Below are 24,101 nucleotides of genomic sequence, written 5' to 3' on the forward strand. Positions count from 1 at the left end.
ACCTGAAACTTTATTTTTAAATATTTTAATAAAAGTATTATTTTAGAATCTGCTAATAGTGTTTTCTGAGCACAAATTCTGGACGTTAAATTTTATTATGCGATAATGTGATGTTTCAGGTCTAGGCAGGTTTGATTCAGTTCAGAAAATATTAAGGGCTTGCTGTGATTCAGGCTCTGACACTGTTCTTGCCCTGACAAAGGAAGGCACATGGGAGAGGAGTTTCCCCAGAACGTATGTGTTTAGGGGTCACACTATATTTTGGATATATTTCTATTAAGCCTCAGTCATTGTCTCATGTAAGAGTTCATCCCTGGTTAACTACCATTGCCTTTACCCTTGCCTTTTGTTTCTTTCAATTATCTTAGTCTTTTCCTAAGTTTTGGAATTACTTTTTTTTTTCCTATGCAGCTTCCGTTCCTTTTTGAGCTCTGACTGTAAGAAGATAGTTGAAACAATAGAGACAGTTAAGTACTCTTCCTATTCTATCCTCATCAACTTGAGGTAAGAAGTAATGATGACAAGTGGCAGCATTTCCCTCTAAGGTCAGGAAGACTAGAAGCGGTTTCTCCCAAATGCTGACCACTGTGGGGTCCACAGCTGATTGTCAAGAGTCTGATGTGGCCTTTCCTGGGAGAAAATACTTCAGTACAATTTAGCAAAGCACTCCTGGGCTTCGTAGTGGACAGAGCTATTTTTCTGTATGTGACAAGGTAATGGGTATTCACAGGCCCTCGTAGTATAGAATGCTAGATGAAGGGTCTTACTACTTGTTTGTCCTACTCCATTTAAAGCTATCTTTCACAGAAGGTGGTGATAGAATTCTGTTGTCTCATGCTCTGTCACTGATGGTAGAATTCAGAAGCAGCCCAGGCTGGCTTGTATGTGTGCCAAATGTGAATTTGTTCTCATTTGACTTGCTAATAGGTGAGGAAGATGCATTGTCACACTTGACCAAGTACCAGTCTGCTTTTGATGAAGCAGATGAGATAGGCTGGCTTCCTCTGCATAAGGCTGCAGTACAACTAAATAAGAACATTTTGGAAATAACCCTGAATGGTAAACTCCCTTTATAACTCCTCTGATGCTTCTGAGAAATACATGTAAAATTTATTTTTATATATTAATCTGTGTGGTCGGACGGATTTATTTCAGCTTCAAAACCCAGTGTGTGGGAGCAAACCACCCACAATGGTGAAACACCACTTTTTTTGGCTGTCAGCAATTGCCTCTTAGAAAATGTCACTTTTCTTCTTCTCAATGGCTGCAATCCAAATGTCAAGAATTTTGAAGGCAATTCTCCTCTTCTTACAGGTAAATTAATGCCTTGTCTCTGGAGAAGAGTTTGGGCTCTGATTCTCCTCCACGCCCAGAGGCAGTGTGCATAGCTGCAGCACGGTCACTTTATCCCAACTGACCAGGCATAGGTACCTGGCCTGATGCAAAATCACCCAGTTAAGAACTGATCATGTTGCATGGTGCCTCAATCCATCTAGCTAATTCTGGTGCAAGAAATATAAGATGGGAGCAGACCAGGAAGAAGCAGCCAATGGTCGGATAAAGATGGCAGACTGAATACAAATACCTAATTTTGTTCCTTCCTGAGTGTTCCCTAAAATGATAATTAAGTAATTGTTTTAAGGGGTCAAGATACAAAAGAATGAGAAGAATAGGAGAGGGGACAACATGATATTTTCTTTAAAATTATTTTTAAAGACTTTATTTATTTTTAGAGTGGGGAATGGAGAGAGAAAGAGAAGGAGAGAAACATTAGTCAGTTGCCTCTCATACACACCTCTTCTAGGGACCATCCGGCAACCCAGGCACATGCCCCCTGAATGGGAATCAAACTCGTGACCTTTCACTTTGCAGGATGACGCCCAACCAACTAAGCCACACTGGTCAGGGCCAACAACATGATTTTTTAAAACCTGAAGAACAGATGGATAAATAGTAACAAGAAAGCCAAATCTTAAATTGGTAGTGGGAAAAGCCAAACACCAGCACAATTATATCAAAAGGCCTGAACATTATTGGCAATAGTTACTGCATGGAGCCCAGGTGAAGGGCAGACACCTACAATGGGAGGACTGGCTGAAAACTATTAAGAAACAAGTAGTCTGATCTCTAGATCACTTCTCCCAATCTACCCTGTTGGGAGAGACTCCTCCACAACCCCAGCAAAATTCTGTAGGTTTATTCTCTCGATAGTTTAAACAGAGGCTTAATCACTGGGAGATATTAGGCAAGGCTGGGAGTACTGAGTTGAAAACACTGGAGGAATTAAGCAAATACAGGCTGAGACCTCCAAGCCCTTCTCCTCTGCCAGGATTCTATAAACTGCAGCCAGAACTTTACACTGTGAGAGGACCCTTCTGGAGAATTTGATCAGCCCAAAAAGAAAGAAAGAAAGATGGTGAAATGGTGAAATAAGGGGTTCCCCTACAAATGGCCCAGGCATATCAAGCTATAGTTAAGACCACAGTCTTCAAGGCTCACCCAAATGTTTAGAATTTACAATCAGCTTTTTAGTCCCCAGTTCTTAATCATGAGCAGACTATCTGAGGAAAGTCTTCAAGAAACAGATGTAAGCAACTCAGGAAAGGGATTATTTAGGGACAATAAAACATAGGGAAAAATTATAATTGATCTCTTCAGAGAAATTAATGAAAATTAATGAAATAACAGATACTGCCAAAAATCACAGAACAAAACAAAAAAACACTTAAAAATTAAAAATATGATAGCAGAAATAACTGAAAACAAATGCTAGGAGATAGAATTTAGGAAAGCTTCCAGAAGAGGATAAAAAATGGAAAACAGGAAATAAAAAGAAATAAAACCAGAAGGATGATCTGAAAGGAGCAACAGGTGAATGATAGGAATGCTAGAAAGAGCATAGGCAAGATGGAGGCAGTATAGCATCAATAAAATAAGTCAAAAAAATTATTTCCTAAATTAAAGGACATGTGTTTCCAGAATGAAAGGGCACACTAAGTGCCAGCTTTATGAATTAAAAATGACCCAACACCCTTGGCACTCTATATTTCCGGTCTTAGAGCAATTAGAGCACTTTCTGTGGCACAATATAAGTGTGAACAGAATGCATATTGATTCAGCATCTGGCACCTAGCAAGAGTCCTCATTCGATAATTAGCAAATGGATAAGGAGATGAATAAATTAAGGTGTTTTAGAATCTTGAGGGTTAAAAATTAACAGCATAAATGCAGAAAAAACAGAATTTTGGTTAACAAAATGCAAGCAATAAAAATAATGTCCTAATTATTGCTGGGTTTGTTTTTTTTCTTTTAAAGTAGCTATAAGTGCTTCTAGGACTATACTGACTACTTAAGTTCCAGTTCTCTTGAAATTTAAAAATGATAAAATTTTATGTTTATGTTTTTCAGCCACATAAGCCACCAATAAACAGTGAATAATTGCTCACGGCTTACAGAAAAATAGCCTATTGATATAAAATGCTATTCATATTATTTTCACATATACCTCATTTTATAATCTATTTCTAAACACAAAATCCTGGCACATGGGGATAGGCAGAAAGAGCTCCTTAAGAAGCCTGAGGAGCACTCTGGTCTTAATTTCCTGTTGAACATAATGTCTGCCTCCCTTCTAATTTCCCAGCTGTTCTACAAGACTCCTACGACATGGCCGCCTTGCTGATCAGCCATGGGGCAGATGTCAATCTGCGGTGTGCCAACGAGAGGACAGCTCTCCATGAAGCAGCCAAGTTGGGCAGACAGAAAATGGTGAAGCTAATGCTGGTTTCTGGGGCATACCCTGACCCAAAGAGCACCTACGGATTCACTCCTCTTGCTCTTGCTGCACAAAGTGGGCACACCAGAATCATGGAAATGTTACTTCAGAAAGGCAAGGTTTTCTATACAGTCAGCACATTACTATAGAGTAACATGGCCCAAGGGTTCTCCTCTTCATGGAGAGCTTCAAAATAATGGAAGTTAATGTTTTACTTAAGCCTAATACAAATATTTGAAAGAAGTATATGTTAATATCAGCTACTGAAAAGCCTAAAATAGTCAGAGGTTGAATATTTTTTATTTGGTGTGAAGTACTTTCCCTAAAATTGCTAGGATGCATACTTAATGTCCACCGACAATGCTGAGAGGATGGTAGTTTTAACTTTTTTCATATTTTCCTTTTCTAGATTCATAGAATAAAAGAACCCATGACAGTCCCTACATGTTGTCTCTGCTTAAGCTAAGTCATGAGGCAGCCCAATCTTGTTATCAGATGACTTATTATTAGGAAGTTCTTCCTGATGTCTTTACTTTGGGTTTCAGCTCTCCCTTCTAGTAACAAACAAAATTGAGAGAAGGGGAATGCAACATATTTATTCAATACTTCCTAAGCAGCAAGCATTAAGCTATCTATGTTGTCACATGTAATTTTCTAAAACCCCCGTGATGTAGGTATTTATTATCTTTATTTTACACATGAGGGAAGAGAGGGTCAGGGACAAAACCAGTTGCAGAACTTCCTTCACCAATGCTTACAGCTGTGGCAATTTTAGATCCTGGTTTAACTGGCAGAGACCTAGGCCCATAAAACTTCGGCATTTATCATCTTCGAGGAGACCCCATCGATGACACTGTTAGATGAGGCAATGTAGTATCTAAAGCTTTTTTTTTTCCAATGAAGCAAATCTTTACCAAGACTTAATGAAGTCCCAGTATTAGAACTATCTTCTTTATTCTCCTCCCTATATGTGTCCAGAAGCCTTCTTTCTTTCTCTACCAATAATAGTCCTGGTCTCCAATATTCTAGACTGCAGGGAATCCTATATTTAAGAACAACCTACTGCTTTTTAACTTACCTAATCTTTCCCATCACACATCACATAGGGGAGGCTAGTTTGCAATCAATAGTCCTAAGACATTTTAATGAACAGTATCAGAGATGTCTAAAATCATTAGGTGGAATAATAAAAGTAAACATTGGATCCTTTTTCTACACAAAAAGTAAACTTTTCTATAGATCATTGATTAAAATTAAAGAAAGAGGAGAGCCAACAGATTTTAAATCCTTAACCCTTCAAAGAAATCAGCATTGGTCGACCTAAGCGAGATCAGTGAGTGAGTATTTCCCTTAAGTTACCCCTTACAAAGTAATTCACACAAAGTGAATAGCTAGTAAATGACAGAACCAAGATTTGAACCCACATCTGTCTCATTCCAAATCACATTACTGTACCACCCTGCATTGCTCAAGTGGCAACACAGCATCAGAGAAATGGGCCCTGGCTCTGACCTACCTGCACATAATTCCTGAATACCTTGCTTACTAGCTGTGCATCTCTGGGGAAGTTACTTTACTTCAATGAGCCTCGGTTTCTTTACCTTTAAAATGAAGATATTAGTATCTACTTCTTAGGGTGTTGTGAAGTTCAGAAATTACTGTGCATATAAAGAAACAATTGCAAACACTCATTACATGGAAGCTTATTATACATTTATTTTTATACAATTGATTTTAGAGAAAGAGGGATAGAGAGAATGAGAGGATTTGTTTTTTGACTTAATTACGCATTCATAGGTTGATTCTTCTATATGTCCAGACCAGGGATTGAACCCGCAGCCTTGGCGTGTTGGGAGGATGCTCTTAACCAACTGAGCTACCCAGCCAGGGCTACACATTTCTTAATTCATTCTAGGAATAAGGTCCTTGGGCAGCCACTAAATTCTGATGACTATGGAAGTGAGTGCTAAACTAAAGTCACTGCATCTTACGAGCTGTGAATATACCCATAATGTTCACCTTTTCTTTTGTCCATTCAAATGCTACTCTTTCCTTAAAGCCCATTTTACTGAGAGGTCTTCCAAAACTGACACCAAACTCCTTTTTCCTTCCTTTCAGCCCTAGCTCCCCTCACAGCCCTAGCCCTGGGATCTTTTGGAGGACATTTTGCCTATACTTTACAGGCATACTTCATTTTACTGTACTTCACTTTCTTGTGTTTCACAAATGTTTTTTACAAACTGAAGGCAAGACCTTCCACCAGCAAAAGGATTACAGTTCACTTTATTTCAATACTCACTTTATTGAAGTGGTCTGGAACCAAACCCACTCACATGACACTTCCCATAGTGTGCTAGTTTATCCTTTTAACTATCAGCAGTCCCCAACATCAACTAAAAACAATTACATTGTCTCTTACTATCACCAGCTCCCTAAGAACAAGTTAATACAAAAAAAAAAAAAAATACCCTTTTCCACAATGGCTGAGTGGCTCAGTTGTTTAGAGTCATCTAGATACACCAAGGTTGTGGGTTCAATCCCTGGATAGGGCATATACAAGAAGCAAAAAATGAATGGGTAAATAAGTAGAACAAATTGATGTTTCTCTCTCTCTCCACCCTTCTCCCACCTCCCCCAAGATCAATTGAAAAAAAGAATGCCCTTTTCCATTATAACATCTATAGATGGCGTGAATTGTTAGTACCATCCTATATACAAGTGTTAGGAGTTAAGTGGGCTTTTGTAAGCTGGTCTGGAAATAAAACAATCTTTTATGAAATTATTCCTTTTAACATTTTCAAGTTTCAAATAAATAACTTTTTAAAATTACTCTGAAAGCCAACCTACTTATACTTTACAGATTGTACCATTTCCTCTCCCCAACTAGATTATAAACTGCCTGAGCAGAAGGTACATTTATTTCTTTGATTCTTAGTGCTTTGCTAAAGTTGCTGTTCAATAATTGCTTTTTGGTGGTGGTGATATATTTTTAAGAATGCTTAAACAATATAGTGGAAAAGACTTTTAGCATAACTAGACTTTCTCCTCTTAGGAGCTAATGCTCTTTGTCAGGCCTCTGATTCTTCTTGCATCTTACTTGAAGCTGCTAGTGGAGGGAATCCAGACTCTGTGATTCTGTTGCTACAGTATGGAGCTGATGCCAATGTCCCTAAGAATTCAGGCCACCTTCCCATTCATGTGGCAGCTGACAGAGGCCACTTGTTGTAAGTTCAATTACTTCAATTACATTATTGCTAATCATATAAATAAGAAGTAGCTACCTTTTTTGGAGCCACTTCTGGAAACATTATATTCTTTGTCTCTGATCCTACAATTCCAATACTCCTTTTAAATTTTTATTTATCGATTTAAGAGAGAGAGAGGCAGACAGACAGAAATCGATTTGTTATTCCACTGATGGATGCATTGAATGGTTGATTCTTGTATGTGCCCTGACCGATATCAAACCACAACCTTGGCATATTCGGATGACACTCTAACCAACTAAACCACCCAGCCAGGGCTCCAACACCCCTTTTAAAGATAAACTCTTAACCAGCTAGAAAGTGGTAAAGTCGGGTATATTCTCCACTGAAGAGACATGAAACTATTTTATTACAGGTCCTTAGGCAATGTGAGGAGCCTCAATTCTCACTAATGGGGCTAATTCTGAGTTTATAATCTAGTTAGTAGTTTCATTTAGCTTTACTTGGTATCTGGGGTTTTGGATTCAAGAACTATGCTTTTGGTGTGGGTTCTCAATACCGTCTAATACTAATATCATCCAGTGCTAGTATAAAAGTCATAAATATGTTAATGCTACAAATTTAAAAAAAAAACAACAATTTTTAAATACTTTGAAATTTTTTTCAGAGCTTTAAAGATCTTGGTTCCAGTTACAGATTTTGCTGCTATTAAGCGGAGTGGCATCAGTCCCGTTCACTGTGCCGCAGCAGGAGCACACCCTGAATGCCTGGAACTCCTCATCCAGGCTGGATATGATGTAAATTTCATGCTCGATCAGAGAATTCGCAAACACTATGATGACCACAGAAAGTCAGCTCTGTATTTTGCCGTATCAAATGGTGACCTCTCTTCAGTTAAGCTGCTTCTGAGTTCTGGAGCTCTGCCTAACCAAGACCCAGTTAATTGCCTCCAGATAGCCCTAAGGATGGGCAACTATGAGCTGATTAGTCTGCTACTACGGCACGGGGCCAACGTAAATTATGTCTGCAGGGTCAATCCATTACATTTCCCATCAGCACTCCAATACACATTGAAAGATGAAGTCATGCTCAGGATGCTGTTGAATTATGGATATGACGCAGAACGATGCTTTGATTGTCCTCATGGAGACAAAGTTCATCATTGCTATACTTTTGAGGGCTGGACATCTACAGTTATCAAAGATACTATGGTAAGTCCATGGTATTGGCTGTATCGCCTTATGTAGTCATTATTGGTGGCCCTGAACTACAGCAATAGGTAAGACTCCATCCATGTACTCCAGAAGCTCATTGTTGGATTTACTATATGATAAACACAATATTAGAAAGATGTAAAAGATACACAAACAGTTCTGAAAAAACAAAAAAGTAATTTAACTCAACCTAGGGAGTGTCACAAATGAAGTAACATCTGAGCAATGTTTTCAGGAATGAATGCAGTCTTGTATACATTATGCCTTTCCTTTGAATAAGTGTTATCTAACTAAAATGCTCCTGGGCTCACCATACTTATTATACTCCTAGGTTTTTGGCTCTTTTAGCTCTAACATTTGATTAAATGGTGTTCTTTAGTCACCTTTTTGATGAAAAAAGTAACTACATAAATAAAGGAATTGCAATAAATAGTTGACCACTTCCTCCTTGAGACATTCTTCTCTTGCCTTTCATCATGCTGATCTACCTAACTGGTGACTTCTACTTTTCCCAACTTGAGCTCTTTCAACTTTTCGCAATAGCCGCCACCCTTCAAGTCTCATTTCAAGCATTACTTTTTCAAACAGGCCCTTATATAAGGTAGTTCCCTTCCCTAATCACTCCCTTATAAAACTGTTCATTTCTTTTATAGCACTTACTACTGAAGGTCTTTTTAAAATGTTACTGATTATGTGTCTCCCCCACAAATACATGAATGTATGCTCTTGTTCACCACTTTCCTCAACTTACGGACCTTTGCTTAGCACAGAGTAGATGCAGTATAGATACTTGAATTCAAATTAACATTTGAAAATTAACATAAACTGAGTGGAGAAAGTACTTTGAATCAATTCTTTAAAGTGAAAGGCAAAATATTATAATATTGCATGATTTTTAGGTTATGATTAATGTAGGATTTGGCATTTAGGCACATTATCTTGTATTATTTCCTGACTTTTCATATAGTATTACTTGATTTCTTACATGAACATCTTCTCTAAGACCATGTAAACTACTTAAAGACAGAAATTGTAACCCTCAAGTAAGAGGGTGGGAGTAGTTTATAAATAAAACCCCAAATAAGAGTAGCTTTAATAAGTTGGTTCATTCACCATCTCAAATAAATAAAGGCCAGAAGTAAATAGCCTTCTACTTGGACAGTTCCATGATTCACAAGAGAAAACTGCATCCATATTCCAGGCACCAGGAAGGCAAGCAGAGGAAGTTGCACACACTTTGTTCTTCTTTAAGGGCATTCTGGGGTTGCTCACACTTCCACTTACATCTCATTGGCTAGAACTCAGGTGGCCACATCTAGTTGCAAGTGAAGCTAGAAAGGTAATTTTAAAAATATTTTATTTACTTACTTTTAGAGAGAAAGGGAGAAAAACACCAATGTGCGGTTGCCCCCCGCATGCCCCCAACTGGGGACCTGGCCTGCAACCCAGGCATGTGCCCTGACTGGGAATTGAACCCGTGACCCTGTGGTTCACAGGCTGGCGCTCAATCCACTGAGCCACACCATCCAGGGTTAGAAAGGTAATCTTTATGCCAGACAGCCATGTGGCCAACCAAAGGGGATAACAGGTACTATGTAATAGTCTTTCACACCTTCTTTACCTCTTATTCAGCTCTGAAGGCATACTAGTAAGTATTTTTCCAAATGTTAAGAGCTACAAAATAATCTTCTTCTTCAACACCTTAATTTATAAATGAGAAACTTGAGACCTTGGATTCTGACTCTGGGTTTACTGTTCTTTTGATTAGTATACTAAACCATAAATACTTGGTCTTAATTTACTTTCATAGTTCTGATTTTCTTCTCAGTTCTGTGAAGTAATAACTTTGTCGTGGCTGCAACATCTCTCTGGAAAGGTTGTTCGAGTGATGCTTGATTATGTTGATCAAGTTCGGATCTGTTCAAAGTTAAAAGCTGTGCTCCAAAAACAGGGGCTCTGGTCAGAAATCTATAATATCTTGAGTGAGTATCTTTCTTTCTTGTGTTAGATTCTTATAAAAAAAATACTAATTGTATTTTTTTCCTCCATTTTTTTGTTGTTCTATTCATTTTTCCCCCATTGCTCTCCCCTGCCCTGCCACCTCCCCCTCTTAAATTGTATTCTTAGTAACTTGTTTTGTAGAACATTCTTCTCTTCATTAAAAACTAGACCTAAAGAAACCAAAAGGGAAAAAAAAAACTATTCCTATCTAAAAAATGTCAATTTCTAACTATACTTAATTTGTATGTATTACCATTTCCCAGTAAATAAAATGTTAGGTGACTACTTATTATACAGGTAGGTAATACTTTTTTACTAACCCTGTGTAACAACGTAGACATAGGAATTAAAAGCTATGAAATGGCAATAAAAACAGAGATGAAAAAAAGCTACAATCTCAGCCAGTAGAGGATATCAAATGACCCTTTGAACCAAATTCTTTCACAGTAGAACATCAAGTCAAAGAATTTCTTTTGCTTAATTTCCTCCTGAGCAGTGATCTTTCATTTTTAGCCTCATACCAAGGGACAGGACTGGGTGGACATGGTGTACTACAGGTTTCAAAGGCCAGACTCACAACTGATGCCAGTCTTTGAACTCTAACTTGACATGTCTCTCAAACCATATTTATAAGGGTTGAATGAAAAATAAAGAGCTGTTTCCCTATTAACTTCTCCATTCAGTCACAGCAAATGAAAATGCTTGTGGCTTAAGTATAACAAAATACATTTGCTAACTTAACCCTAAAATCACTAAAAAATTCAATTACTTTTCCTTTTGGATAATGTGGAACTGTTTCTTTCATTTTAGCAAATCCTCGCTCCCTAAAACATTTGTGCCGCCTAAAGATCCGGAAGTGCATGGGACGTTTGCATTTGCGTTGCCCCGTCTTCATGTCATTTCTTCCATTACCCAATCGTCTAAAAGCATATGTCCTTTACAAAGAATATGACCTTTATGGACAAGGAATTTTTACAGGCACCTGGTAACCAGACTATTCTGGTTGAAAAGGTATAGTTATTTAGCTGTATTTCTTAAAATTTGACTTGTTATATGTGATTCCTACTTCTCACTTTACCTAGCAACTAAAATATCAATTCATCTGCATTCTTTAAAGAGTTGCTCTGGACTAGCCTTTCAATACATAGATGGCTAGCATCTAAAAGGCAGTGTAAAAAGGCCGAACAGTAAAAATTTCAATTAACTTAAACACATCAGTTCTAATTGTATATTGATCTCATATTAAGTGTATGAATCCACATTTCTACATGCTCAAGATACCACCTCTGATAATGCAAGGTAATTCTCAACAGTAATCCCTTTTATAGAGAAGTACATAATAAAATGTGTCAACTGCATTGAATAAATATTGACTCCAGCACATGATCTAGAAGTTGGTTGTTCTTGTGCAAACATCCTGAGGCCAGTTTAGTGTCTGTTTACTTGTAGAGTCCAGTATTGAGGCGGGGTAATTAGTTGTAATAGAACCTTTAGTTGCAATTTCATCATTAATGAGAAGTATGCATCCCTTCTTTCTACAAAACCCTGGTTAAGGGTTATCATTTATTGGTTAATGTGATAACTAGAATAGAAATTACAAGTGTTTTCAAATGGATGATGGCTTATAATTTCTATATTGAGACTACTAGTCCAGTACAGGACATATAGGAGGGGCTCACTAATAGAAGCAGTTACAGAATCTTAAGTTTAAATTTTTATTTCTATATAGTTTATGCTGTATGTAAGTATAGTTTTCTATGTGTGGAAAGTGAGGAAAGAAACTGATAAGACATTCACTCAGTCACAGGCATGTAGCATTTAGATGGCATATTGACAGGAAGCACAGAGAGGTAAGATGACATAGTCTACTTTCACCACAGGCCCAGTCAGCTACAGCTTGATGTTTACGTGTTTAGTCTTACCATACTTAGCATAATGTAGTCCATCTTAGGTAAACTGAAGTTATATTTCTTTGTGATGTAGGGATTTGTGGCTAGACTATTTGAGTAAGAACAGACTTACAACTATTTTTAATACAGTTTTCACATTTAAAAAATTGCAAAACTGGCTGGCATAAATAGTTTTTATTTTTTAAATCAAATTGTAGTATCTGTTTATAAGTGACTGGTGAATTATATGTATGTCAATATACAAATATATTTAGGAGATACATGCACTTATATCAGATAAATTACATAATTCTAAAGTTAATTTCCTCTACCTTCTAAAAGTGTATATACATTTTATAAAATTCAAAACAAGTAAGAACAGAAATTCCCAGTAGAAGAAAAGAACTTGGTCAGTTCTACAGAAAACTATGAACAGCACATGGGATGAATATGCAGTAGTATTAAAACTTCGGGCCCAAGACACTTAAGCTGGTGTACACAATAACCTGCCCCTTTAAACTATACGGATTTCTTTGAATAGAACCAAACATAGCAAGTATACATTGTCACACTGTCCATAACTTATCCAATTACTGAGAAGTCTCTTTATTTTTCTAAAAAAAGTCACTACTGTACAATTAGCTTTACTTTTCAGTGACTTTTTTTTTTTCATTTTAGCTGTTACAGAATTGTTAAGTGCCATAACAAATGAAGAAATCCAACTGTGTATGCGCATCACTTGAAATTATTTAGAGAAATGCAATTTGGAATATATGTCAAGTATTTCATACAAAAATGATGGTACAAAAATCATGGACTTTATTATAAATTAAAAATCTCCTAACAGCGTATTTCCTGAAGCCTTGTCAGGGAATATCTATTTTGACAAAATGAAAAAATAAGTTCTCCACCCCACATGTATACCACCATTACATAAAGTTGCGGTCTTCAAATCCAATTCTAAAGGCAAATGTAGCATGAATTTAATTGTATGCTGCATGATTAATAGTATCAGTGAAATAAGAATCAATTCACTTACAAAATCACCAAATATACAAAGCAGTTACACATTAGTTATAACTTAATCTCATGTTAATGAGATTAATAACTTAGTTCTTGCATTAACTAAAGTAAATTACATGAGTACGGCTGTAAGAGATTGGTTAAAAAAGTATAATATAGTTCCAGTTTCAAATTTTTATGCATTATTTCTTAATGCAGACCAAAATCTCATGAAAGAGTAAAATAAACTTGCCAGAAATAAAATGAAAGTCTTGCTTGCTATAATCAGTGTGTTTGAATATTTAAAGTACAGTTTGAATGCTAGGAGGTTGTTGTCAAAACCAGTGTTAATATTTTCATTTTATTAATTCAGGTGGCAAAAGATTTTATAACACACACATGGGCTCTTCGGGTCTTTCAGCATTTGTAATAAGATTTAAATCTTAAAGACTTCGAGTTCCTATATATGTCAAAATTAATTCTGATGCCTTTACCACACAATTTTATGTTACATAGAATGTTATGCACACCTTACTATCCTTTTCCCAAACCTAAAGGTAAAATAAATTACCACCCCTAGACTGTAGAGCCTGATAATTCTTTTGAAATTAAAAAGGTAATCATTGTAGACATGGCAAAACCAGACTGGTTTGGGGATTCTGTTTAAGGTAATAGTTTCAGTCCCTTATTAGCAAGTTACGAACATTTTTAAAGGGAGAAGGAATAACTTGTTTTCTTTCTATTGACTTCATTCCCATAGGTACAAAAGAACTGTTCATATAGGTAACAGAGTGCATAGCAGAATTAGGTAGACTTAATTTCTTTCCTTTTAAATAATCAGTTTTGTTAATATCTAAAAACAATTAAGTGTAAATTTGAATCTGAGTAAAAGATTCTAAAATCGAATTCAATTAACACCAAAGCATCCCAAAACTAGAAGGGGTTTCAAAGGATAAAAGACAAAAAGATCAATATAAACATTATGCAGAAACCCATGGGCAGCCTTCTTTAATCAAAAAAAGTTTATTAAAGTTGATGCTTAAATATCTGCAGTAATGGAATAGTTCCTACAGTACTACAGTAATGGAAGAGGTGAATCATCTGAAATTAATTAAACTCACATAAGGCTTCTGTTTGGCATTGGAATGCGCTTTAGTCTTATCTATGAACATGGGTATGTTATTGTGGAAATTCCTATCAAAACGTGACTTAAAGGAACTATGAGTCTGCCGAGCACCCCTATGCCTTCCAGTACCCTTAACTCTACCCAACACTTAGACCCAGAGTGCTAGCATAGGGTGGCATTCGCTAACCGCAGAGCACCAGCCAAGTAAAACTGCCTCCTAATGCTGACCACTTCCCTTATAGGGTGACAAATTCCATCTGAGTGAGTTGACAATTTAAGAGTATAAACAAAAGACTTAATGAAACAGAAAATTTATTAATTCTCAAAAGCATGACTTGCAACACTAATCAAGTGCTGACTGTAGGAGAAATTCCAACTTCTATAAAAAGAATGACACAAAGTGCTGTGCGAGCATTCCCTTTAAGTAAACACAAAATAAACTTTTTTCAAAAAGTATCCCATAAATTTCTATTTTTTTACTAAATGTTTTGGTAACCTAAGGCTTCAAAATAATGATTGTCAAGTAATCATTATTCCCATTTGGCACGAGGATAAAAGGGTATCATGATCCTATATATAATTACCTATCCCATTCCTACAGAAAACAGTGTACACACAGTGTGAAACAGCCACATACATTGTGAGAACTAAATAAATGCTATTTCTAATTCAGAACTAAGAAGAAAACTGTATATATAAAAAAAAATATATATTTTTTAAAAAGGCTTTTCCCTTGTTAGTGGCTAATCTCTTGAAAATTTTAAATTTATAACTATGTAAAACAGTTTATTCAATATACTAAATTGCCTATATATGCTTTTACATGTGAAACACAGGAACATAATTTCTATCAGCAACATTAAAAATCTGAGTAAAGAAAAAAAAATCAAGTGTTGTTGACACAGAAGGAGGCAGTAGAGAAATGTCATTTTAACCTTGACACCATGCTAAAGTCCTTCCTTTGTCGACTCGCCCATTGCAAGCATTCAATTCCTTTTCAGTCTTTCATAGAACTAGACGTTTCACTCATTTGAAGAATACAAGTATTTACAATAATTAGTGCAAATTATTCTATTCTTGTATATTAGCTATTTGCCTTTGTGGATATAAAGTGGTGTTAGTATTTTATCAAAATATGGAATTATGAAAATACTATGGATACCAGTCTGAAATTTAAGACTACATTTTCTAAACTAATATCTGGGAATTTTTACTTTAAGCAGAAAACATAATCGTTATAGAACTTCTTTTGAAATGTCACTTGATTTTCAATAAAAATTATCTCATTCAATGCAGAAAATACAATGTATTATCCTGTAACAATATCTTTACATGTTAAATCCAAATCTAAAATGTACTTAAAGAAACAAAAAATCCCTTTTAATAAATTCCAAAATCTTATTTTAACCATTACTGCGCTGCAGTAATAATTCAAGTTCCAACCTGAGAACCAAGAATGTGATAATAAAATGCCCAGGGCTGTATCAATAACTGAACCGAAGACACAAGCTTCTTTCCCAATGGCATCAGGTGTAGCACATCAGAGAAATGTGAGCAATCCAAGAAAGTGCCCTGAAGTCCACAGTACCACCTGCCACAATTTAACACCTTAAATTTAAAATCTCTTTTCTAATTATTTTATAAAAGTTCTATTGCACATTTAATATTGTTAAAATATTTGCAAACTTGTAGAAGTCTCTGTATAAAGGGTTTTTGAACCTGTTCAGTTGAAAGCTTCCTCACTACCAAGAAAATGTTCTTAATGAAAAAGATGGAGCATAACCATGAATATCTGAAGCTGAAGAAGAAATGATGTCTTACAGTCATAGTCAATTACACTGCAAGACAATAAAATCACAATTGGAAGGAAAAAAGGCTTGAGCAAGTATAATTCCTCAGCAAACTACTTTAGGGAGATGAACAGGTTTCTTTTAGATACGTGGAATTTGATGTTACTGCATAGCTTATTATTTTTAAGGAAAAGAAACCAATGCAAACCTGTCATCAAGGTCAATGTTATTTTAAAAAATAAAGTTAAGACAAGCAAATATAAACTTTAGTCTCCTCCTTGATATTTCAACATAGTTGTTACCTTGTGTCATTTCACCACAAAAGTTGTCAATAAATTTGAGGGGGGGAATTTGTATCAATCAAAAGCAAGGATAAGTTTATGCTTCTGACTCTTTCTTCTTTCCTTCCCCTAAATCACTCTCTTCTGACTGGCTACTGCTAAGCACAACAAACTGCCCTTCACTACTGGCTTGGTTTGGTCTACTGGAAGCAGCTATCAACCGACTTTGTTCTTCTAAGTCCTAGTGGAAAAGACAGAAAGAAACTATAAGTTAATTGTTTGCAATTAAATGAAAAACTATACAGTTAAAATACATACTTGAGAACCACTTCAATCCTTCTGTCGAAAATATAATGCATCATTCTGGCAACTTACTGAAAAGAGTGGCCACACACAACCAATACAGCACCAAAATGAATTCTGGTTCCATTCTAGAAATCCTATAAAAGCCAACATTTCCCTCTTCTCCATTATTATGGTCAATAACCAACTTTGGGCCATTGTTATTCTCTACAGTAAAAGCCATGGGTCACTGCACATCCCCTCTTCTCCATCTTTGTCCAATTTATCTTATTAAATCACGTGCCATCTTCCCTCAGCCTAATCTATCAAGAAAGCCTTGATTTCAGGGTAATCTTTGCCACTTCCCTCTCCTTTGTCCACACATCCACTCCACTGACAATTCTTGCTGCTCTGTTCTCATTAAGTATCCCAGTTATTTCATCTGCTACTGTCAATGTCACAGCCCATAACTGCCTTTTACAATCTCATGTATCACCTATCTATGCATTCTCCAGATTTTGTTTTAAAATTTGGATGGATAATGATTTGACACTCCTGGTAACATTAAATATTTATATATTATATATTACCTATATATAACATATATATTCCTAGAGGCCAATGTGAATTTCAGCAATGACAGTTAACTCTTATGACAAAGCCTCTCAGAAGACCTGCTCTGACAAAGACAACCCTCACTGGAATATGGAAACATGAAGAAGTTCTGATATGTTTGCTAAAGAGCAAGTTACTCTATATGTCAGTATAACTATAATGTAAACATCATATCAGAAAACAGATGTCATCCTTTTCTGCTTTGCTATAAACCAACTGATTATGAGGTAGTTGAGCAAGCAGAAACAGACCTTCATTTGGAAATTCTAATCTGAAAGTCACAGTGCTGAATTAAGGAAATTCTTTACAAAGATCACATCAGAGAATATCCAAATATTAGGACTGCATACCTTTTCAATTTGTTTTTGTTTACTGAGTTCTTTCTGTTGCTTCTCTTTTACTCTCTCTATTTCTTTTTGTTTTTCTGATGCCCTACGATCCTGAAGAACAGATGAATACAACTAATGAATTAAATATGAAATAACTTTAAATCTTAGACTTTTTGATTAATATTACCTTTGTAACCTTTTCAAATTATTTTCTGCATTTATATGAGAAAATGCACCAAAGTTTACATTCTGTTAGCCATATACCCAAATTCTAAATGCCAAATCAGCAATAGTAGCCAATGTTAACCTTAGCAAAATCATTTTACTTATTTGCCAACATAAAAATCTTATTACTTTAGTTAACATTCTTCGATAATTAAGTCTCTTGGATTCTTACCAGTTCCGCATGCAAAGCTATCTGTTTTGCCAGTCCAACAGAATCACAAATCTAAAAGGGGGAAAAGTATAACTTATTATAATACACTGATTCAAAAAAAAAGAAAGAAAAGAAAAAAGCTGACTTAAGAATGTTCCAGGCCCCAAAACAAGCTTTTGTGTATTTTCTTCAGTCTGTGAGTTCCAACTGCTGGCTATCACCTCTTTAACGTAACCCACTGCGTCATCTCATATTCATTACTGAGGTAGTAATAAGGTCTGCAAAGAATAAAGAGAGCAGCTCCTGATGCTACTCTAAGCTGAAGACATCTCAAAATAGCTGATTATAGGAATATATTGCATTCCCAGGATAAATTAATGAGGCCAGAAGACTGTACTAGAAAGAAATAGGTTTAAAGAATTCAGAAGGCCCGATCCATCAGCTCAGCTCTCTTGGAAGCAACAGGCTTTGGTCAAGCAACTCAGTTGGGCTAGGCAAAATTTGAGGGTTTTTCTCTAGAAATCTTAGTAAGAACTTTGACTATGATATGTATTTCACAACAGAGGCACAGTTTGAAAAGTTGGGTACCTTTTCACCCTCATTGTTTGATTCAAATATATAGCAGACTGATGATAGATTACTTTCACTTCTCCCTCCGGGTGTCCGAAGAACAAATCCAAAAAGCCTCTTATTTTCCTGGTGTGTAGCATACAAAACTACACTAGGTAATGGAAACTGCCACAGAAAAACATGAGAAGCAAACATGAGATTTTTCAAGCCATTACATCAGCACTCTTATACATAACAAACTCATGCTAAGTTATGAAAAAAAATCCTAAACAGAACAGTAGAGCCAATTTTTTTCTTAACAAAATGGTAATCCAAGAACAAATAATATATTTGGTTTGGACTGACAGGCAGAATAACAAGTTGAATAATGAATTTGTTTTATTAGTCATTAAGACATTTTACAAAGTCAAATTCAATGACAAAAGTGGTATATATTATGAAAGGATTAAACAGAAGCACATACTTGCAATTATTTCAAAATAGCTAATTATAAAATAAACTCAATAACATTACCCCTTTTAATCCTACTATTAGTTTCTTTACTGTATGATATATGCTCTAAGGGATAAATACTACAAATCACACCAGACAGCACTGGTTCTTTAAGTTACATGGAATATTCAATTGTAACTTTTTTTGAGAGATCACCATAGACTTAACAAAAAAGCCTAAAGACCAATTATAATTGATACTACCACATCTGAATATACAGAATCGGGATTATTATAAAGATGTAAGGTATGTATATGTCCAAAGATACTTTAAGCTTTAAACATGTAGAACTCACCATAAGCCTTGTAACTTGTGTCTGTGGATCAATTAACCTGTAATAATAATTAAAAATTTGGAAAACAAATTTTAATTAGGTTGAAATTATATAAACATTTTTCCTACAGTTTTTTGAGGGAGAGGTTACTACTTACTTCAAACAATCACAAGTGACTAATAAATGTGATTCTGTCATACGAAAGATGTTATGGATGGCCCGGGCAGCCAAAATTTGGCGCATTGTTTCATAAACAACATCTGGATTGTCATCTGATTTCACCTCCATAGAACCAAGGAATCGGACAATAAATAACTGATGAAGAATAGAATCTACGACAGAACAAGGTGTATTATGTAATTTTAAATCCCACACTTCTTTTCCTAAAGAATAAAATACACTGCCTCCTTTTAGATTTTCCAGTGAAAACTTTCACCTAGCAGAAGTATTTAGATAACTCCTAACAGCAGTGTTCAAGTTACAGGAAAACTAAGATCTCAAATTCAAATAGCGAAAAGTATGCTTCAGCAATTGGTGGTTCTGACTGAAAAAAAAAAAAAAGAATTCCTTATACTATTTTTATAGCTTCTCTGTAAATTTGAAATCAAATAAAAATAAATAGCTACTAGAAAAAGGAAAAAAAAAGTTATGCTCCAGTACCAGAAGAAAACATCTGCTGTTAGGAAAAACTTAAAGGACATCTTATGCATTGAGACTTTGAATATGAAGTCATCAGTATAATATTACATAATTTTGTATGAATAATAATATCTTTAGTCCAATTAGGTTGTTGCTTTAAGTGTACATTGAGTAAAAAGAAAAAATTGTGACATAAAGATACCATTAAGACAGCATACAGAACAAATGTAAACAACAAATTCTTTACATAGTTTACTGCTGAGAATTTTTAAACATAAGAATACTATATGTCTGTTTTACCTTCAGTGTCAGATTTTGTACCTCCTCCAGATTCTCCAAATGGATTTGTACGCCTGAAAAGTTTTTTCAAAATTATGAACCAACAGTCAGTTACAATGAGCCACACAGAAGGACTATCAATCACTGAAACCAGAGTTAAAGACTAAGAGTCACGAAACCTTGGACATGCATTTAAGATAAAACTCTAAAATACCCCATTCTGTTAAGAAACACTGCTTATGAACAGATTACTCTGAGGAAGTCTAGAGCCCTTACACTGAGTTAATAGGCTGAACTCAAAGTTGTTGCATTTTAGAAAGGATGGATGTATTGGAAGTTCAGTCACACTTCACAAACACAAATCGATATTGTAATAAACCATGTTGCAAAAGTTCATCAATTTAAATAAACTGGGACAGAGAAACATTGATTTAGCTTCAATTTCAGCTACTTGAGAAAAATACCAGACATTTCCTGGGATGGTAAAAACCTCTTTTTAGGATCTCTAAGTGTATATCACAAGTTAATTATGATAATTTCAACATTTTCTAGTTTTCATCCTCTGTTTTTCAAGGTATATGTAACAGAATGAAAGAAAAAAAAAAAGTAACTAGAGGTGAAAGCTATCACCATCCTTAGTGTGCTTGGCTCTTGCACTGTTACCATGAAATTATCTCCCCCAAGATATGTCGGGCCTATTTTATCAAATGCCAAGTATATTTCTATGATCAATGTAAATTACTTTTTCGTGGTCACAGCCATGCATATCCAAATTAACACAGTATCAATTTATTAAGTGTCCAACCTGCTTAATAAACAATTTGACTTAAGTCATGTTTCCTTCATCCACAGCCAAAGAAAAATTTTAATGCTCTGACAAGGATATTTCTCATTATATAAACAAAAGATGGTTCATTAATAACTCATAGAGATTTCTTATTCTTATATGAGACAATATTTTTTAATAATATTTTCTAATAGCACATGTATCACTTTCAAGAATTTTAAAAAAGTTTCATGACCTAAACATAGGACTGTCAGCTTTCTTCTGCAATTTTAATAGCAAATACCTAGGAAGATCTGATAAGCAATTCAGAATTAAATGCTTTTACAACTAAATTATCATATGTTCTCACCTAATACAGGACCCTAATGAACAAAACAAGTGAACAAAATAGAACCAGAGACATGTAAACAGGGAACAGACTAACAGTGACCAAAGGGAAGGGGGTAGGCGGAAAAGGGGGGGAAAGAAGGGGAAGGGTCTAGTTAAGGAACTAATATGAATGACCCATGGGCATGGACAACTAAATGGGACTGACTGTGGGAAAGGGGGGAGGTGGGTGGAGCAGGGGAGAGCAAAGGGGGAAAAATGGGACAATTGTAATAGAAGAGCAATACAAAAAAACTATATTATCTTAACTCACTTAACTGAGGCAGAAAACAAAGAGAAAAACTTGCCATGATCCTTCCAACTATCGAAATTATGTTAGGTAATTAAGGTACAGCACAGCTCCTGCACATGGTATGTAAAAGATGACTCTGAAACACTGAAATGGAATCATAAACCTTAGAGACTCATAGCACAATATCTCTGTGATGCCACCACCCACCTGCCTCCCTGGCCAGGAGTTTTCGCCTGCCCAGACTGATCTTCACACACAGGAGAAATGATGTCAAACTGTATTGGGGTGTCTGGGGCAACAAGAGAATCCAGAGAGAGGGCAGCCAAACTTGTGGATTCAGATCCTAAAGATCCCGAACTGCTGGTTCGAGCTGTTGATGGTCGAGACTGTCTAAACAGAAGAAAACAAGAAGGCATTACATTTAGTTTTCTTTTTTGGAAATTAAACACTTAAACTATGAGAAAAGAAAATACAACTTTGTGTTTTAATAAAAGCACAATCCCAAATCATAGTTACTTATTTAACAATAGACTTCTTTCTTTCCAATTATTAAATTCAAAAATATAAATCACCTCAATCTAAACACTAGGGAAATTTGGAATCATTTATTTAGCACTCTTGCTGATAAACTTACCAATTTGAAAACACAATTTCTATGCTGTTTGGGGAACTATTTCATACTAACCTATGCAACACTGCTAAAATCCAAGTGTTCCCGAACACCTTCAATACCCCACATAGTTCTCTAAATAACCCACGGTCTGGTAACTCACCCTGCTGGCCGCAGGCTCTCATGCCTCTGCTGGAAAGATGGGGAAGGAGTGACAGCTTCCAAAGCTGACTGATTTACTCGTGCAGCAATTTCCTATTTTTTTTTTTAAAAGGACTAACATTAGTAAAGCAAGAACCAAAATTTTGAATATAACTTTGAATTGTAAGAATGTTCTTGAGGTATAATATGTAAGTTGGAATTACTAAAGTAGTTCCATGTACTTTGTCTTAATATTAAGATACATAATTAGCTTTGAAGCTTTATAAATAATTTTCTTATTTCTTGTAAATGAAGGGGGCCATTTGATTTTTTTTTTTCTACTAATACACCTATTAGGAAATATTGTTTTTTCTCTACATTTTTAACGATGAGATTTTTTTTGGATTAATGTTTGTATTTCTAGCATGTAGTACAGTGTCTGGCATACTGGACACTCAATACATTTGCTAAATAAAGAAATTCAGAAGTGAAAGATAGTCACAAAATATAAAAATATTTTATAACTGTGCTGCTGAAGTTTTCATAGTTTTCCAGAATATACTTATGCTCAGAAATATCTATATATTTATTAATTGATAAAGTAATCATGGATATTTTCAGACCAAAATTTGAAAGAAAGCTTTCCATAAGAAATATTTTTTATTTAAAACTTATTCTTTTATTTAAAACACTGGTTAAATAAAATGGCATTTGGATTAGGAAAAATGATCACAAAATATTTTAATATTTCTGTGTCTTACAGTTAGCAAAAATACCAAGATAATGCCAAAAACTGATAAAAATTTCTTCTCTCTTTAATCTAGATAAATAATTCTGGATAATCTGGAAAATATCAATTAAAACTTAAGTTTTCATAATTGATAAGAAAGTACACTAAGCCTGATTTTTTCAAGTCCAAACACTGTATTCTCTATGTATCCCCTAGGTATTAGCAAGTCGTCTAATTTACAATTTTAATTTTTTGTTGCTCAAATAACATAGCAGAAAGGAAAAACTAGATTGGCAGGAGATCAAGTTACTAATAGCAAAAGGCTTCTGTACAGTGAGCACTGATTACTTAAACTCGTAAGATTATTATAAACCTATCAGAAATTATTAATAGTTTGGAGGTCTGAGATTTTGCTTCTTTGGTTCAAAACTTTTTCTAGTCATGAAAATTGTGTGTTAGAGGGGCACCTCAAAGCAGTTATGATTAAAAAAACAAAAGACAAAAACCAGAACTCTTCTAAAATATTCCCTTCACTTGGGCTTAAAACCTAGAAGTTGCCTTTGTCCCTTTCATTCTTCACCATCAATCCTGTTACCAATCAGTCCAGTCAATTTCTTTTTACCTGTTTCTAAGATTCATTATTTCTTCTCTTCTCTCTGTTCAGACCCTCAGTTCATGAAGTATGAAAATGGACTCCTACATGTCCCCAGACGCTCCCATCTAATCAATCATTACACCAACAGTTTAAGACTTAGAAGAGTGAGGACTTTCTAAAGAAATTAGCCCTGTTCTGTCTCAACTGAAATCATTAACACCCGCCCAGCCTGAGGAGGCGCCTAGGTTCATAGCACGCTGGGCCCACCACGACTGGCAGGGGTCAGACAGCTCCTGTCCTAAGCCAAGTCTTCTCCCAACTGCACTGCAGTATGGATCCACTCTGCATCCCTGGGTTCTGCCTGCAGGTTTGGACTGTTCCCATGACTATGTCTACACTGCTGAGTTTATCTTGTCTGATACCCTGGCTACCTTAAGTATTACTGGCAAAATTAAGAGTTCAGGCCACCTCACCCCAGT

General features: G+C 35.5%; 2 protein-coding genes across 6 annotated transcripts in view; one reads left to right on the plus strand and one right to left on the minus strand.

Annotated features, from left to right (window-relative positions):
- ASB14 (ankyrin repeat and SOCS box containing 14) overlaps positions 1 to 24,101 on the plus strand; it is a 29,487-nt gene that overhangs the window by 5,023 nt on the left and 363 nt on the right. The window contains exons 3-11 of one of the 3 annotated variants that reach the window (XM_090283991.1): positions 412 to 465; positions 926 to 1,059; positions 1,156 to 1,314; positions 3,644 to 3,889; positions 6,828 to 6,999; positions 7,649 to 8,192; positions 10,024 to 10,177; positions 11,007 to 11,207; positions 12,764 to 13,148. In XM_090283991.1, the coding sequence (XP_090140117.1) occupies positions 412 to 465; positions 926 to 1,059; positions 1,156 to 1,314; positions 3,644 to 3,889; positions 6,828 to 6,999; positions 7,649 to 8,192; positions 10,024 to 10,177; positions 11,007 to 11,185 (1,642 nt within the window). In that variant the 3' untranslated portion in view covers positions 11,186 to 11,207; positions 12,764 to 13,148. Of the gene's footprint in view, positions 1 to 411; positions 466 to 925; positions 1,060 to 1,155; positions 1,315 to 3,643; positions 3,890 to 6,827; positions 7,000 to 7,648; positions 8,193 to 10,023; positions 10,178 to 11,006; positions 12,102 to 12,763; positions 13,149 to 24,101 lie in introns of those variants that run through there. The other 2 variants (XM_090283992.1, XM_090283990.1) reach the window with 2 other exon arrangements.
- Positions 15,572 to 24,101, minus strand: part of APPL1 (adaptor protein, phosphotyrosine interacting with PH domain and leucine zipper 1) — a 34,132-nt gene continuing 25,602 nt past the window's right edge. For 2 of the 3 annotated variants that reach the window (XM_090283987.1, XM_090283986.1), the window contains 9 exons: positions 22,320 to 22,411; positions 21,754 to 21,936; positions 20,162 to 20,214; positions 19,380 to 19,554; positions 19,244 to 19,280; positions 18,475 to 18,621; positions 17,908 to 17,958; positions 17,532 to 17,621; positions 15,572 to 16,525 (listed from right to left, as the gene is read on the minus strand). In XM_090283987.1, coding sequence (XP_090140113.1) covers positions 16,382 to 16,525; positions 17,532 to 17,621; positions 17,908 to 17,958; positions 18,475 to 18,621; positions 19,244 to 19,280; positions 19,380 to 19,554; positions 20,162 to 20,214; positions 21,754 to 21,936; positions 22,320 to 22,411 — 972 coding nt within the window. In that variant the 3' untranslated portion in view covers positions 15,572 to 16,381. The remainder of the gene's footprint in view (positions 16,526 to 17,531; positions 17,622 to 17,907; positions 17,959 to 18,474; positions 18,622 to 19,243; positions 19,281 to 19,379; positions 19,555 to 20,161; positions 20,215 to 21,753; positions 21,937 to 22,319; positions 22,412 to 24,101) is intronic. The other variant, XM_090283988.1, reaches the window with a different exon arrangement.

The sequence above is a fragment of the Furipterus horrens genome, unplaced genomic scaffold (genome assembly GCF_987537825.1).
Source record: "Furipterus horrens unplaced genomic scaffold, mFurHor1.1.pri manual_scaffold_7, whole genome shotgun sequence".
Taxonomy (NCBI): Eukaryota; Metazoa; Chordata; class Mammalia; order Chiroptera; family Furipteridae; genus Furipterus; species Furipterus horrens.